This window comes from Uranotaenia lowii, unplaced genomic scaffold (assembly GCF_029784155.1).
Source record: "Uranotaenia lowii strain MFRU-FL unplaced genomic scaffold, ASM2978415v1 HiC_scaffold_91, whole genome shotgun sequence".
NCBI lineage: Eukaryota > Metazoa > Arthropoda > Insecta > Diptera > Culicidae > Uranotaenia > Uranotaenia lowii.
Genome location: NW_026598878.1, coordinates 24,627 through 42,534, shown reverse-complemented (window position 1 = coordinate 42,534; position 17,908 = coordinate 24,627). Strand labels below are relative to the sequence as shown.

The 17,908-nt window shown below is 33.4% G+C and overlaps 1 protein-coding gene across 3 annotated transcripts in view; it reads left to right on the top strand.

The window, feature by feature from the left end:
* The window catches only part of LOC129760966 (synaptotagmin 1), a 44,259-nt gene extending 35,948 nt beyond the window's left edge, over positions 1–8,311 (top strand). For all 3 annotated transcript variants that reach the window (XM_055758651.1, XM_055758650.1, XM_055758649.1), the window contains exon 7: positions 3,021–8,311. In XM_055758651.1, coding sequence (XP_055614626.1) covers positions 3,021–3,212 — 192 coding nt within the window. In that variant the 3' untranslated portion in view covers positions 3,213–8,311. The remainder of the gene's footprint in view (positions 1–3,020) is intronic.
* Positions 8,312–17,908: the final 9,597 nt, after the last annotated feature.

Below are 17,908 nucleotides of genomic sequence, written 5' to 3'. Positions count from 1 at the left end.
AGTGTGATTCAGGGGCAGACAATTGATATCGCACCAAGTGGCGGAGACGTTAAACTGGCTTTGTAGGAAGTTAATGTCTCTGAGGTCGTTGATGGGATCGTACAGTTTCAGCTCATCAGCATATGCTAGTTTGGGACCACCGAGTAGCAACAGCAAATCGTTAAAAACTATTTGAAAGGAGATTTGACCAAAATGGCTTCCTAGAGTCACTCCGAATGAAGCGGGAAATTGATTGGACATTGATTATGTAAGATTCTTCCCAGATAACTGCAGAACCAATTGAATAAAGATCAGCAAATCAGAACAGTACTCCGGTTTAAGATCCCTTAGCAAAGCTGTTTTGTAAAGCAGATGTGAAAGTGAAAATTGAAAAATAAGTTCAACGAAACAGGAAGATGGGATCCAAGACGACTAGCTCAAACAGTTTAGCAGTCGTACATAGAGCTGAAATTCCGCGAAAGTTGTTAACGTCCTTCCTGTCGCTTTTTTGTGGACTGGAAACAGTGGCGAAATGCCTTCCAGTCTTGCGGATGTAATATTAGTGTTTTCGTTTTTTCCAATGGCATAGGTTCAAACTTTTTCTTAATAAACAAACAAAATCGTCACCAGGGACAATTCAAATATATTGGTTGATACACTCACCCTTGTGCTCATCCCCAACACTGACAACTTCTACGGGTTGCAACCGCCTGCTTGAGGTTCACACCTCGGGCAAAACTGGTGGACTTTTTAATAGATAAGTAAACAAACACAATGACAGCGGTTGGGCAAAACTCGAGGATGACTAGGTTGCCACTGCTAATAAACGAAAACGCTATTTGTTTTAATCTAGTAGTCGCCTTCCACTAGGATTCGACTAAGTGAAGTGTTCAGGAGAGAAACGTTACAAGCGACTCTACTTAATTGCTCAGAAGAAATTAAACCGCTGTCAAGAATGCTGCTGAATTTTTCTTCAAAGAGGTGTAACAAAAAATTGGTGGCTTTCGATAGCAGGAAATAAAAATCTTGAAGTTTGAGCTTATTATTTTGATATTTGGCAACAATTGCAATTTCTCCCCTAGCTTCACAACATTTCAATGAGCGTTACTGGCTTTTTTGTCGGCAGAGTTAAGATTACGAAACTCGGTTTAAGCGTACACAAATTCGTTCCTCAAATAGTAGTGAATCACAGTTAATCTCAAGGAACCGCATCGTTGAAAAAAACACCGATCGAGCATTCGGCCATTTTTATTCTCAACGCTTTTGATCTGGCGAAAAGTTGCTGTGATGAGAGAATCGAGAATTGTGTATTCGAGGAACCCGTAAACGAGGATCTAGTCTAGGTAGCAGGATCGGCGTACAAAAAGCAACCTTGTGAAAGACACCACTTTGATCCTGACAGGTTGAAGTAGCCAATCAGCCAGATGTCGTCGTTAGGACCGGTTCAATAGACTTTTTTTCCCCAGAATAGTCAATGAATAACATTATTTTAGACCTGTTTCGGATATTTAGTTGGTATTCAGATAAAACAATATTTAAATTCAATTTCTCTGTGCCCACACTCTGATTGATGTTGAAAATAACTTGACTATCTAAATTACATTTTATCATTTTAATGTGGTAGGTTTTATTTGTTTGTTACTTCTTTCAATAAACAGTCAATTATAAATGATTTTGTTTATGTCTGATTTTGAAAAAAATTCTCCTGCGAAAAAACTTGTCATACAAGAAAGCGTGGAGCGTTATGAACTTTTTCGATATTTGAATTTGGCCTTGAATTCACATTTTTGATTCCATTAAAGTTTCTGATTTGAAATCAGGATAGAATCCCAAGTTCTTTATCACGACTCATATACCTAGTCTTAGTCTTAGAGTCTGATTTCAAATTTTATTTATTGAATGACGTTTCCAGACATAAACTGAGTTGGTGATGCGTTCGGATAGTTTAGATATCAAATTGTTTCACAATAGCGTATAGATAATGCATTGTTTCACCAATAATTTAAATGAGAATTTAGTTACAATTTGGTTACAATCAAGTAACATCCTCATGAATGAAAATAACTGGATCATATATCTTTTTATACTTTTGTAAGCAAAGACAGAAAATGACGTTTGATAATTTTTCAATATTAATAGTTAGGAATATGTTGAGTCTAGTATAAAACATAGTTTAGGAATGGAATTATGATAGCGATGGCAGGTAGTATATAGATTACGAATTAGAAACAACTTCATATATGCGAACGTGGAAGCATTTTCAATTATATGAAATTAAAATGTCCATTTCCTATCTTGCCAAATTCTTATAGTAAAGAATTCCTTAATTTAATATAAGGCACTTTTGATCCTGAACTTTGTTTTTAACTCTGAGAAAAAGGGTAAAAGTTGAAGGCTAAAAACTCTCTTCAAATAAACATACTACAACTCTAAGAGTTTTTTTTTCATTTTCAACTAATGAACTTTATTTTGAAATATGGTTATGAAAGTGGAATTAGTTATTTGGGGAATAGATTTGAGGGAGTTAAAAAATTTCAACATTTCATAAAAGTATAAACTTTTTTTTCTAAATTTTCTGATACACAAAAAAAATTCTAATTTTATATATATTTGTTATCGATAATTATCGTTATGTAGAGTAGATTTTAATTATATATGAAAAACAAAACAATAGTGAAGCCAGACGAAAATCTTCCATTCGATGTACAAAGAGAGAGCAAATTTTGGAAAATCAAAGTAGCCGTATTTAGTCCCGTTCTTTTCATCAATGGTGTACAGAAAGCTATCGTTGTTGGCTCAGCGTTATTTACATGTATGAGAAAACTCTATGCGTCGCTGTTTTCCTAAATGTATTTTTGTTTCAACCCCCAAAAATCCCTCATGAATGTTACTGATCATGGATAATCTTTATATTTTCATACATCATCCTCCTTCGACGAAAACGAAATCCCACTTCCTAATCCAAATCGATCCAAATCACCCGAAAAATCCTACTTTCACTCGAAAAAAAAATCACAAAAACCACAACCCCCTATTCGCAGAAAGTGAACCTGGTTATTACCGTGGTGGATTACGATCGCATCGGTACGTCGGAACCCATTGGTAAGGTGATCCTGGGCTATAACGCTAGCGGAACCGAACTGCGCCACTGGTCCGACATGTTGGCCTCGCCTAGGCGTCCAATCGCACAATGGCACACGCTGAAGGACCCGGAGGATGACAAGAAGGACTAAGCTGCTGCTACTACTGACCAGCAGAAAGACCAGCGAGAGGGAGCATCCCGAAAACCGCTAAGAGGATGAGGTGACTACCTACAACAACAACCGGAACGAAACAGCAGCAGCGTGCAGAACAACCAACAAACACCCTTACATATATGTATGATCAAATAGCAAAGACTACAACTGATTACGGAGAAAAAAAAACAATACCGCCAGGGCAGTTGTTTGAGTAACAACCCAAAAGATCAATCATTTTATGTGCGCTGGAATCCCAAAAAAAAAAAAGCTAGTAAAAGAAATTTCGAACATGCTAAGATAGGATAGCTAAATGATATGCCATATAGCTTTGCGAGGTTGAAACCTGTCGAGAATAATAGAAGTTGATAGCAAAAACAAAACAAACAGAGACATTAAACAAAACGATGTTCTATATCAGGTGTACCACACATAATTCGATAAAAGTAAATGTTTGTTTCGTTACTCCCTTGGATGTACGGTTAACTCTAGTAGACAGAAGCAGAAAGCGTTTGAAGAATCGGATTACTACTGTGTTTTGTTTTTGCGAATAAAAAAATTCCAGCGACAGAAGGTGTGTATGAATAAACCAAAAGAAGAAAAAAAAAACAAAAACATCGTCTTACAATTTTTTAGGTTTCAAAAAAGTTACAATTGCGGTTACATTTTTGACGCTAGCTCAGTTCTCTTATGCATAGCATATTGATAAGAATTATGAACCAAACACATATATAAAGCTGAATATAAATCGTAGCAAAACAAAGAAGCAACGACGTCAGTCTAAATTCAGTCGAATAACCTGGAAGAGCGCCTATTGTGCATCTTTTCTAGCTGCAGCAATGGCTCTCGGTATAATTGCTTCGAATGCCAGCCAGCAGTCGTTCACGCATACTAAATAAAAAAGAAAGCAAAACACGATAGCAGCAAGCATATTGAGAAACAAAAAAAAAGACACACGCAAATCAATAGATAGCTCTGTAAAAAGCTAGAAAAATAGACAATGTAGCTCTAGAGTTGAACTAACACTACATTTAAAACAAAATCCTAGAATAGCTGACGAGAAAATCCGAAAGCGAACATGAACAAAACCTAAAAAAAAAACAATATAAACGGTCCCATGATTCGATGTGTCGTAGAAAAGAAGCACAATAATAGCCTAACAAAAAAAAAGCGAAACGACAGACGACGGAAAGATAATCAGCTGTTCTGTTAAACTACTTAAATGACAAAAGAAGCTACGAAACAAAAAGTCATTAAAAGGAAAGAAACAAACACACATTTAGAGGGTAGCAAATAAACAATGGAAAAAAATGTGGATAAAGTAGGTTGATCGAAATAAGCAGCAGCAACAGCAGCAAAAAAAAAGTATCAAAGAAAGTAATAAATGTGTGTGTGCGTGTGCTAGGGCGTTTGATTTTTATTTTGTTGAGCATCGCACTAGAATGGCTTTTAACCTCGAGTATTAGCTACAGTACAGGCTACAGTATAGCCTCGAGTACAGGTATTCGAATCAATCTGCTGAGAGAAAGAATCTGAGCTAGGATTCGATCGAATGTAAGATATACTGAAACAAAAAAACAAAATGAACAAAAGATGTACTTAGAAACGAGAGCAAAATAACGATTGCATTCGACTGTCCTGACTGTATTTGCAAACACTTGCATTTATCATACGCAAAACTAATGGAAAAGAAAGAAGAAGAAAAAAACATTGATGTGTCATTATAGTTCTCAAATTTTGGACAATATTCGATTGAAAAAGAAAATGGAAACAAAAAAGCAACAGTACATATATTGGTTAATTTGTTGATTCCGGAAAGTTTTTGCGTTTGGATTAGAAACGATTGTTGAGCAATAGTTTTTGTGAAGTGTAGTTTCGCGGAAAGTTCGGCATCCGATTCGTTGATCAAAAGTTATGGATTGAAATAGGTTGTTGTTCCGTTTTCATCTTCCTTTACAAAATTGTAAGAGTTTCTGGCAACACTGTAGGAAGAATTTCATTGATTTTTTCATATTTCAATTTAAAACTTAAAAAGTTTTAACACACTTGTAAGATGATATTGAACCTTGAAAAAAGAGAAAAAATATTTTAAAAATGTGCAGTGTTGCCAAACAGTTTTAAATTTGCAAAGTATTTATTTTTTTAATAACCCAGATATTTTCTTTCAATTCAGGACAAAAATAGAATGTGTTCAGTATCTATTATAATAACAAAAAAATTAAAAGCAGTTTTCTGCTTTAAAATATTTACATTCCATCTTCCGAACGAAAATCTTTCCAAATTGGCACCAATTAAGTTTTAATGATATGAAATAAAAGTCACCATCGATGCTGAACTTTTCGAAAGCTACGAATGTTGCATGTGCTGCTTTGAAATCTTCTGCCTTCATGGATTAGTTTAGAGAGCCAACTATGAACACCGTAACAAATATGAGCTTTTGACCATTCCATCGAACCTCACCGAATGAAGCGAAATGAAAGAGAGTTAAAAACAGCCGTCGGTAAGATTGAAAACTACTGTAAATGTACGCTCACACTGTATGAGTTTGACCACGCGTCTGTGTATGTGTGTGAGTGTGAGTTCGCGTGAGGCAAATTGCAGTTTGCCCGGCTTCACTTTACGAGACGACGCATGCGCGGCAAACAGTACTGTTCTTATATACATATGGCAAAAGAAGATCCAACTAAACTAAACTTTACAAATTCGCAAACGATCGAAGGCATGAACGATGATCACTACTGAAACAACTCACACACACACGCACGTAAACTGTTGAGTAAGGTATTTTCCGTCGAAAGTAAAATAGGTTCACAAATTCCATAGATTACTGTAAATCAGTTTGAAGAAAAAAATATTATGGAACTGTACTTCTTGTTGAAACAAAAAATATAAAAAGTTATAAAAAAATACTATTTACCGTTAAATAAGATGATCTATCTATTGAATTATATATACATATTATAAAGTTGATCAAATTTGAATACGAATATTCCCATAAAATACAGTATTTGTACACTCAGCTATATCAGTTAAAAAATTCTAATGGCATTAACAGCTGTATAGGTCAAACAGAAAAGAAAAAAACAATCTCTCAACACAACTGAAACTTTGTAACTATAGTCCAGTACACAGATCGAGCTGTTATTTGCCAGCCGCCGACGATCGGGTGCTGAATCGCTACGTCAACAGCTAAAATTAGTTTAGCTTGAGCAAAAGTTCCGACTAGGGGTGTCAGCACCCGTTAGGCGAATCCTCTAACATCTAACACATACACTCTGAAAAAAAAAACTCACGTCTTGAGCATTTTCTTTCTTACAAAGACGCAAGTATAAACGTGATTTACTAGTGATCCACTTAATATCATACCACTTCTAGAACTAGTATTTCTAGCAAGTACTTTCACTGTTAAGACTTATAGAAAAAAAACAAACAAAACCTTCAATGTAAACCTGTTCTGAAAACCAAAACAAACCTACAGAAAACAAAACCCGCTACAACAGATGACATTTTACTTTAGCTACATAAAAAAGGACTCTTGAGTAGAGACGTACAATTTTTAAGGCAACGAGAAAACAACAGATGTTTCATTTTATCTCACCTTTCTTACTTCCAACGGCTAAATAACGCTCCCTCCAATTTGTTGTTGCATTTGATCCCTGAGGCACACCCAATCTGGTGGCTCTGGGAACTTAAATTTGTTACCTTGTAAATATTGCATCGTATTCAGATCGAACGAACGAAACGAAAGCTTTCTTATTGAGAACCAATGAAAAGAAGAAGCACTTAACCTTCACTGACCAGACGAAGGAAATAGACGAAAAAAATTCAGCGATAATTTACGCAACTCCTATCCTAAAAACCAAACTCTTAAAAAAATCATTACTTCTCGTTCTAGTCCTCTCGTGCACTTCGTAGAAATGTTAGTTCAGACTGCACCTCTAGTGAACAAAACCCAAAACAGAACAAACAATCCAGAGACATAAGCTAGACTCAATTTACTCGACTATTCGAAGTCATTCAATAGCGTGGGGGAGAAGACAAAATCACAAACTATTTAACAAAAAAACGCTACCTTCACGAAGGACATACGATTGTTCAGCTATCTTTGAAATTTTGAAAATAAAATAAAAGAAAAATAAACTAATATGCGCTAATTTAGGAGCTCAATTTAACCCCACCTCCCTTAAAAAAACAAACAAAGTAAAAAGTCCGTTGGAACAGAACAAAATAACTACCTAACCTTTCCTCATAGGAATATAGTCATCAGAAAAAGTGAAATAAAAACGAATAGCAGGTAAATATACTAGACACAGAACTCGCTGAGTGCTAGATAGCGCAGGTTGAGCAAAGAGGAAGAAATGGTTTTAAATAGGAACAAAAAACAAACAAACAAAAAACAACCGAAACTTTCGATAATCGTGTAGGACAAAACAGACAGAGCTATAATCACCGCATTTATGCAACAGACATAGTAGATTTTATTTCCGGAATAAATGTACGAATCATACAAACCTAATATTTACCAGCACCGACAAAAAAGTTTAGCTTGACCACTGAGGCTTGAATGGACAAAACCAAAAGATCTTTAGACGACGAGACGATACCAATCACCTACAACCAGACAAAACCGCTACAAATCAGCTAAAGCGCATTTTATTGAATCGAATTAAAAATGACTAATCGCAGAGAAGAAGAAAAAAAAACAAACATAAAATAAACCTACAGCTAGAAACAAAAAGAAACAAACTGACAACTGATATAGGAGTAGCATAGCAGGGAAGAGAAAGAAGAAAAAACATACAAGAAGAAGCAAAAACAAAAACAAAAACAACCGACGACGATCTAATTGTAATTTATAAGCATTGAGAGACAGGACGGCAGAAGAAGTGGCAGCAGCAACCGAAGAAGAACAAGAAGAAAAAATAAGTTACAGTTAAATTGAAATATAAGTAAAACAAAATATAACAATAATTAGACATATACAAGGCAAAATGAACTTTAATCATCAAACCAGTAAAAAAAATATTGTGAAATAATATGTATATTTAAGGTATTGTAAATCAAAACCAAAAATAATAAAGTATTATAATAACACAGTGGGTGCGTTTTGGATTCCCCTTTCCCTTCTGGCTTTTGATTTGTTCAACTTTTAAGGTAAATAATTTACCTACCTACCAAGATTTGCTGCCTTAATCAATATTTGAATTCTTATTCATTCTACTATTGTATAAACACGGTACTCACAACTGAATTGTAAGTATACTTCACCAACACGAGCATCTAAGCGTGTCTATTGTTTTTTGTTTGATTTCTACTCGAGGGCTTTTAAATAAGCTAATCTCTTACGGGAAAGTAAACACGATATTCATAGTTGAATTTTTTTTTACATTTTTTTACTGCACCCAGAATTCAGCCTTAACTCCAATCATGAGGTCTCGATCATGGTCGTAGGAACGGGGGGGGTTTTGGGGGTTAAACCCCCCCCATGAGGATCCAGAACAGCAAGCGAGGTGTTCTACTCTACGCTCAAAATTTTAATTTCAGAACCAAATTATGATAATAGAGTAAGGTTAATGAAGAGAAACAATCTTGACTTTAAAACTAATGCCATAACCTCAAAAATCCATCTCAAGTCCAAAATTCTGCTACACTTTTTCAAAATGTTCTCACTTGTTCTTCGAAATTCAGGTCTGAATATTAAATTTTGAATTAAATTAAACCCATTTTGGAATTTCTGATTCTATATTACCGATTACCAAAATTGTATTCCTAATTTATTATTTCGGATTTTGTAACCTGTTTAGAATTCTTGATTTTCAGTTCGAATAATTAGAAATTAGAAAAGAAAAGCTTCTTTGAACTCCTAGTTCAAATGTGATTTTGCATTTTATATCAAAATCAAATCATGTCTTTTGAGATCATATGCATTTTCAATATTTGGATAGTAGTTTTCCGAATAGAGAGAAATTTTGTGTCATATTCAAATTCGAAGTTCTTTAACTTAAATCTTACATAAATTTCAATTATTTAAAGCTCTGAAATGACAATCCATATTTTAATTCTCATTCACAATACAGATTTAAAATAAATAATTCAAACAGTGATTTCACCTGAACTAAAGAATTTAAATAATAGATTCAGGAATAAGGGCTCTAAACTTAGCTCATAAAATTCTGATCTGGAATAAGAAGATTCGGAAAACGTTTTTTTTTTGTACATATCAGAAATTGTATGGAAATCTGGATACAGATTCAAAGCGCAATTTTTGATTTTTTGGTTCAAAATAGAGATTAAGAATGCAGATTCAAAATTTAAAAAAAATATTGTACTTGTAAATAAATTTTACAATCAATATTAGTTGTTGAAGAATTCAAGAAATCAAGAACTTAACACATTGCGGACCAAATACGAGATATCTCGCTTTTTCTTGCTTGCCAAAAGTGTGCTACACTTCGAAGTATAACTCGAATGGACTGAATTTGAGTGTTAATCTTTATTCGACAAAATTGAACACAACATGGGCCGTAACTTAAAAATGCTAGATTTTTAAAATTTAGTCCAGAGGTTTCTGAGATGTAGAATGCCAAATTTCGGTGTTCCTCGTCATAGATTTCTTCGTGGTCCTTTATGTGTTAAGATTGCTTGTCAATTCATTTTCCAGATTTCAATTTTTTAAACAAAATTAGTTTGTGTACACAATTTAATTGAAAATCACAAATAAAAGGTAGAATTTGAATGCTTTGTTTGATCCGAAAAACTCTAATTTTTTTTTTTAAATCATCCACAGGAATTTAATTATGGAATTGATTTTATGAAAAATATTTGCTGTAAAAGAAACATCTTCACCTTAAAATCTGCACAAAATTTTATATTTTCCCAGTGTATTGTTTAACATTTTTAACACATTAAGGACACAAAAATTCGGCATTTTATGTTTCAGAAATCAATAAATTCTGCAATTCAAATTCCTGCTAATTTTATATAGATATTTGAGTAACGGGAAAAGATGTGTTAAATTTTGTAGAATGAGGTTTCATTATCAAATTCATAACGTTTGAATTATGCCATATAAAGGAGCATATTAGCGGCAAGCAAAAATTCCAGATTTCTCGTATTTGGTCCACAATGTGTTAGTATTACAGCTTTTTAAAGCCAAATTTAATACTGACATCATTAATTTAGTTCAAGTTTGCCTCAAAAACATTTTATCCGAAAATCTGATGATTTTCATCTTTTAATTTTTTTTTGAAAATTTTATTTATTTTCATCGAAGGTTAAAATCTTTGAACTTGCATAATAGTTTGGAAGATTAAGTTTGTTTGATTTGAGTATTGAATAAGTTTTTTACGCCCTTGTTTTATGTTCAAATCAACTAAGTTTGAACTACAAGACTCATAAACAAATTCAAAAATTTTAACTATAGATGAAAGCGAATTTAGTTCACCTTTGACGTTTATTATCAATTTTCTAAAGTTACGACTTAATACGAAAACTTTTAATGTCAAAGTTTTTTTTTGTATTCGTGAGATTTTGGACAAAAAATGTAAGGTAAAAATCAGTCACCAAAACCCCCCCCATGAGTCGGTTCTTCCTACGGCCCTGGTCTCGATATTTCAACGTAATTGGCATAAGACTGTCTCTCCCTATCCCACAACAAGAGAAAAGATGTTGGATACAATCACCGGCCAAACGCCAGGCAGCCAGCGAGGATATCCTCGATGAATTGTTTATATTTATTTATTTATATATTTATATTTAATATTGGTACACATTTTGGTCAGTTGAATTCGAAATTTTTGGACCAAAAAAATTTTTTTTCTTGGAAATAGCTTGCTTGTTTTACATTTTGATACAAATTTTGTTCATTTTTCATATTTTACGTGTGGTATTTAACTCAAACAAAATTAAAAAAATATAAAATATATAAATTTTATTAAAATTTTATTTAAAATCAAATCTTTTGAAGGTGGACATTTTTCAAAGATCGCGCTTTCGGAACCTCTAAACATGTTTTTTTTTAGTCGGCCCCATACAAAAGTTTGTTCTGCACATCCTTATCTACCATTTGAAGGGTGAGCCCCCAGATTCCCAGAAGTTATGCAATTTTGGGACACCCTAATCCACAGGCTTTAGCTTGCACATATCAAAGAGCCGAGGGGATGAATCAAAGCAATCGAAAGATTCCTTTTAATTCAACCACGGTAAATGAAAAGTTCATATACCGGTCTTCGATAGTAACTTACTATCATCTTCAGTAAGCGTTTTCGATTGATGAATGTGTATCGTTTCCCTCCCTTTTACAGTGAGCGAAATAAGAATAGTACCACTATATGTTTTGCTTGTTAAAATATGAATGATTGTAAATCACCCAAATTTTCTTCTCCAGTTTGTTTTGAATTTTGTAACGAGTAAATAAAGCATAAGTTTACTTTTTTGTACGTAGCAATTGGCGTTGAGGACCAAAAATATGAAAAAAGGGTACGAAATAAGAATAGTACCACAATTTACTGTTTAAAAGTGAATTATAATGCTTCTATGAATTATTTGAATAGATAACCGCATTTTAAGGAGTTTGAAAAAGCATCTCTTAAAACTCCCTTTGAAAAACTTCGAAAACCTTTGAAATTCTAGTAAACTCCTTAAAATCCAGTTATCTATTCAAATAACTCGTAGATGCATTGTTATTCCCTTTTACACAGTAAATTTTTAGAAATAACCTTCTTTTTGTTGAAAAACACAAGTGGTACTATTCTTATTTCGCACCCTTTTTCATATTTTTGGTCCTCAACGCCAATTGCTACGTCCAAAAATAGTAAATGCTTATGCTTGATTTACTTGTTAAACAATTCAAAACAAATTTTAGAAGAAAATTTTGGTGTAAATCATTCATATTTTAACAAGCAAAACAGATAGTGGTAGCAAAAACCCCCGAATGCTGTCTGTTTTTTGGGTCTACTTACCCTATTTTGGGGGTTTTCTGGTAGTGCTACATTATTTTCTACCCGTTTGCGGGCATTGACAGGAAAATTATTATATTTCTTTTTACCTAAGAATTTGAAAAACCAAGTCAGGCCCGTGCGAAGGACCCCTCCATGGGGGGGGGGGGTTTCGAAAATTAAGCTAAACATAATAACAATACCAAAAATACACAATTAACAAGGAAATGCATTTCTAACATCATTTTCTTACTCATGATTATCATGATGATATATATAAATAACACATTTTACTCATAAAAAAAAAAATCCCAAACAAATCACAATGAATGTTTCAAATCAATGATATTTTCGGGAAGTCATTGATAATTTTTTTCAAAATGATATGAACTAGAAACTCGCTTCAAAATCATTTTTACGCAGTCTAGTTTATATATTTGAAATGATTTTTTCCTAAACAACGATTAAGAAAAAAATCTGAATTCTAAAATAAATGTCTGATCAGGTAAAACATGAACCATGATATATTGTTAGGAAATTGATAATTATTGTTATTTACTATTCATAAAAATTTACAGTTCTTTTCTTCATTTTCAACTGCAGGGTACATTTAAAAATTCCACTGTAGTGTTTTGAATATAAAAAAATTAATCGCGACTTGAAATATGATTTTTTGATAAGAAAAAAAATTAAAGGCTTATGTTTTTAGAATAAAAAATAAAGAATTTAAAAACATAGCCAAAGTTTACAAATATATTTCTTAAAATTTGAAAAGCTTGTTTAAAAATTCGGTAAATTTATTTCAAATTTAAAAAACTGTCTTAAACTGTAAACAGTTAACACATTTGAAAATTTAAAAAAATTATGTTTTTAAACATTAATGAAGGATTTTTTTCAATAAACACGTCTTACTATTATAAAAAATTTACTTATGGAATTAAATGGATAACTCAAGCGTACAGCATTTTAGTGTTATGTTTTAATGATTGATTCGATAGATTCTAACGTCCTGAACTCTGATCTTTTGTCAAATTTGAACAATCACATTAAGTTTTGATTCTATGGAGTTTTTAAATGTGTCAGTTTTAAGTTAAATCAATCATTTATAATTGTTTAACTTCCAAACATACATTAAAGAAAAAAATCTGATTCTGATTTCGTTCAACTGACGTTCTGACTTGAATGAAGAAATAATATGAATGAAGAAAGAATAATATTTTGATGATGAAGATGATACATGTTCTAAAAAAAGTAAAATACAACAGTTTTTTTTAAATAAGGAAAGATCACAAGTATTTTTTATCTTACTGGCAAAAAGTTTAAAAAAAACCTGATTGCGTTCACAAATTTGTTCGAACCTGCAAAATGGTTATAAGATTTATGCTTTAAAAAGTATCTAATATTCTATTTGGTTTAAAATTTCTTTGAAATTCGTGAAATGAGAAAATGTAAACAAAAAGAAAACTTTTATTACTTTTTTTCTCAAAACTCAAAGTGACATAATGTCTTGATGAAAGTTTATAATTGATATAAAACTTTTATATCAAAATGTTGTGTTTTTATTTTCATGTTTGTAAAAAAAGTTCAGAGCTTCCCTAGATAGTTTCAATTTATTTGTAAAAGATATTTCAATAACAAAAGCTGATAGAAATACTGCATATTTAGATTCAGGGCAGTCTAATTAGTCATAATCACGTTTGAAATTCATTGCTCCTCGGAAAAAATGTATATATTTTTGCCTTGTGTAATTTATCAAAACTTTTTCAAATGTGGTGCTGAGAGAAAAAAGAACAATATAAAATTTTGTTTCTTGAAAAATATTTCATATCAGATAACATTTTTAATGACATAAATGGTTTTATTTCAATTCAAATTTTTTAAACTAAGGTAAAGGGTATTAGATTCATGATTTTTTTGGCTAATTCTGTAAGAGTTAAACGCCTGTTTCATGGTATCCAAATTGTCGATGTATAAAAAAGAATTCGCTTTATTAATTTTGAATTTAAAATGGTTCGCTTCAAACTCTGTATTTGTTCAGTTACACTTCTACACTATTGACGAGGTCGGGTTTTTGTAAGTTTAGACTTTCAATACAAAAGGTAAATCGAATTGCAAATCAAAATTTACAATCAAAAATAAGTTTCAATTCGTGAACGTCATATAGTGTCGTAAAATGAAATGTCTGGGCTTGAGATTTAAGAGTAAATTTCGCCGGAGGCGAGCCAAATTTCTGACTTGCTTGTTAACATCAATTTTTAAACACCTTTTATGGTCAAGTAATTTTCTACTACGGTAAAAATTTTACTAGAAAAAAATCTCTAGGGGGGTTAAACCCCTAACCCCACCCCCCCTTTCGCACGGCCTTGAACCAAGTGTGCTCCGGTGTCTCCGTTAAGAGATGAACTGATTTTTCATTGAAAATTTCAAAGCTTTCAGCAACATCCAATTTGAGCGAATTACTATTCACAGACCGAATCAGCGAAACATTTTCTCGATCAATAGAGTGACCAGATTCACACATGTGTAATGCTACTGCAGATCTAGGATTATGTGAAGGAAGGATTTTCTTCTTTGAGTCAGATCTAGCTATAGCCATGTGTTCCTCGAATCGATCAATCAATTTCCTTTTGGTTTGTCCAATGTAGGACCTTATCACAGTCGGAACAACTGATTTTGTACACATCAGATCTATGAAGGAGATCCACTGGATCTTTAGTCGATCCTAAGATGGATTTCAGTTGATTATTAGAGCTAGTGAATACTAGTTCAATATCAAACTTTGTCTTTGTGTCGCAATTCAACCGCGTTGACACTGTTGAACTCCATGGACCTTCGTTGAAACTCCTTCTGAATAGGATTTAAAGCAGTGAAAGATTTCCGTTGAAGCAATCTTTCTTTTTTTTCCTTATGATGGCTTGAATGAATCTTTTGGGGTATCGATTTTTATTAGCCGTTTGGAAAATATATTGAAGTTCCTTTTCTCTTCCTTCAATTGATCGGGGAAAGGAGTTCATCCGATGGATCATGTGGTATTACCCTGGAATAGGCCTTCATCTCTCCTTACCAGGACATCCAGAAAAAGTAATTTCCTGTCTTCTTCTATTTTGCAAGTGAATTTAATATTCTTTACAAACCGTTTATGGATGTTAGAAGTTCTTCAAGAAAATCTTTATTTACTACACAAAAAATGTCATCGACGTATCTCCACCATTTTTTGGGTAACAAATCTTGATTTTCACACAAGAATGGAGACAGAGGATTTCCCATTGGTGCCCCCTTTGTGTATCTATAGAAGGGGGGGGTTCAAATCCGGACTGCTCGGAGCCAAGGTCGTGCGAAGCGGGGGGAGGGGGCGGGGGGTTGATTGTCAATATGAGAGGTGTAATCGTCAATTGCACTGCACTTAACGAGCCACCGGATGTGACCGCACCATCCTGACAATTAGCCGTCAGAGCTGGCCTCAAAAAATCCGAACTGTGAAACCATTTTCTTTGCAGCTTAACAAAAAATTGCTGTAGTGCGATTTTATGTTGAAGATTAATCTGATACTCTGTTTCGGCTACCCACTATCCTAAATTTTCGTATGCACAAAACATATAGGGGAGAATGAGGATACTTGATCCCTGGGGATACTTGATTCCTTAGCTGTACCTGGAAACTGGAATGTCTTACAAAGATCAAATGTTCTAGAAAAATGTGCCAAAATGAGCAAAATAACAATGCTTGTAGTTTAAAAATTTTTAACAAAATAATTGTTTGAGTTATTGAACTTTGTTTCAAAAATTTCACAAAATATAACTTGAAGATCTTCTTTCATCACTTTAAAATGTTCCTTACATGGGAAAATTATGAAAAAAATACTTGTTCCAATGTATCAATCGCTCGAGCGTAAAATGAACTTAATAATGTCATATTTTCAAAGCAATTGAAAACTCTCAACTTTTTTCAGAAAATGTTTTCTAAAATGTTGATTATGGGTACAGTTGATCCCCTAGAGTTGGGTACAATTGATCCCCCTTCCAATTGGCATATTCTTCTTCTGAATTGATCGTTATGCTTGCTGATTACGAAATTTCTTATATTTATCCAAAAACTAGTATTTATCAAACAATTGTCTGAAGAAAAGAACAAAAATAATTAATTTTCTCTTAATTATAGAAAATAGCGCCTTTCAGTATGAAATGTCATTAGCGTTGAGACAAAGTTATAGAATTTTCTTCTTATGTCTGCTATAAAGTATGATATGAGAACAAACATGACCAAAATAGTCAACTAACATTCTATCTTGGGGTTTTGTTTGATTTTTATACAAGGATTAGGGCTTCCTGAATAGAAGATCAAGTCTCCTTCAAAAGGGGATCATGTCTCCCCTAACTTCAGAAAAATCGCAATGTTTTTACTCCCACGAAAATGCTTCTAGTTCATCAACGGGTTCAAGTATCGTTCTAATTTTTGGAGCATAGAAACTTGAAGTTACAAGCTGTCAGAAAATGTCAAAGACGGCGAGTTGCTAAATTTTTCCAAAAAGATGTGGTGAAAATGAGAAAAGGGGATCAAGTATCCCCACTCTCCCCTACTGTTAATTATAGGATAAGTTCTACTTATATTCAGCTTCAAATCTGTCTGGTGGAATGCTTCCGAAATGCAAAAAAAATGGTTATCGCACTTGATTCTTTTCAACTAACTATAATAAGCGATGAGTTGGGGCCCTCTACATTACTTTTGCATATTTTATAATCAATCCAACATCAGTTGAAAAATTTAAAAGTGCTGCCATTATATAAATTTTGATAAAATAAATATTCGGCCTATTCGACCTAATGCTTAGCTCAACTATTCGGTGAGCCGAATATTTTGGCGGTATTCGGCGCCGAATATTCGGTACATCTCTAATTGAGACTCTCAGGATCAGAGGAGTACAAGTCCAGAATCATCCATTTTAAGTTGAGTATACCTAACGGTTCTTCATATTTCAATTATTTTTTTCCATTTAACTATCAATATTCTCTACATGTACCTACATCTGGTGAAAACTCGAATTTTTAATAATTTTTTGAAGACTTTTTCGATTGAATCAAAACTGCTCGAATATGAAAAATATATGAAAATCGAGCGCTTTCACAACTCTGAAGTGCATTTTCTTGAAACTATCATACAGGCACTTGTACCCCTCTGATCCCAAGCGCCTCAATTAAGGGGGGAAATATGAGAAGTGGTTCGAAAAAATCGCCTTTTTTGCATTTTCTTGAAGCTTAAGGTCTCAAAAATATGCAATTGCAAAAAAAGCATTGTGCAAAGCTGATAAAATGCTAGTTGCATTTTAAAATAGTGGTATAATTCTTATATGATACAGCATAGCACTCGAAGGGCTGTTATAATGCAAAATTGCACTTGATGTGCTGATATAGTGCAATTTAGAACTTGAATGCTGGTATAAAGCTATAAAAATGCAAGCTTCAGTGCTTACGGATACTTGGGACAGTGCAAACAAAACGAAAATTTCTTCAAGCACAACTTAATGATGCTGCAATGAGTGCAACTGTACTAGGACACTGGATCCGACATCAGTGTGGTAACGAAGCGTGTGTGGGAGAAAATCGGAAAGCCTTCCACCACCTCCGTACTAGAAAATGCATCTACGGCTAAAGGTCCTTTCCAAGTTCCAGAGTGACGTCAACGTCAACGGCCAGCAACTGGTCTGTGTCGATTTCTTCTTTTTGCAACCAGAGTGCCAAACCATCCACATCGTCGGCGTCA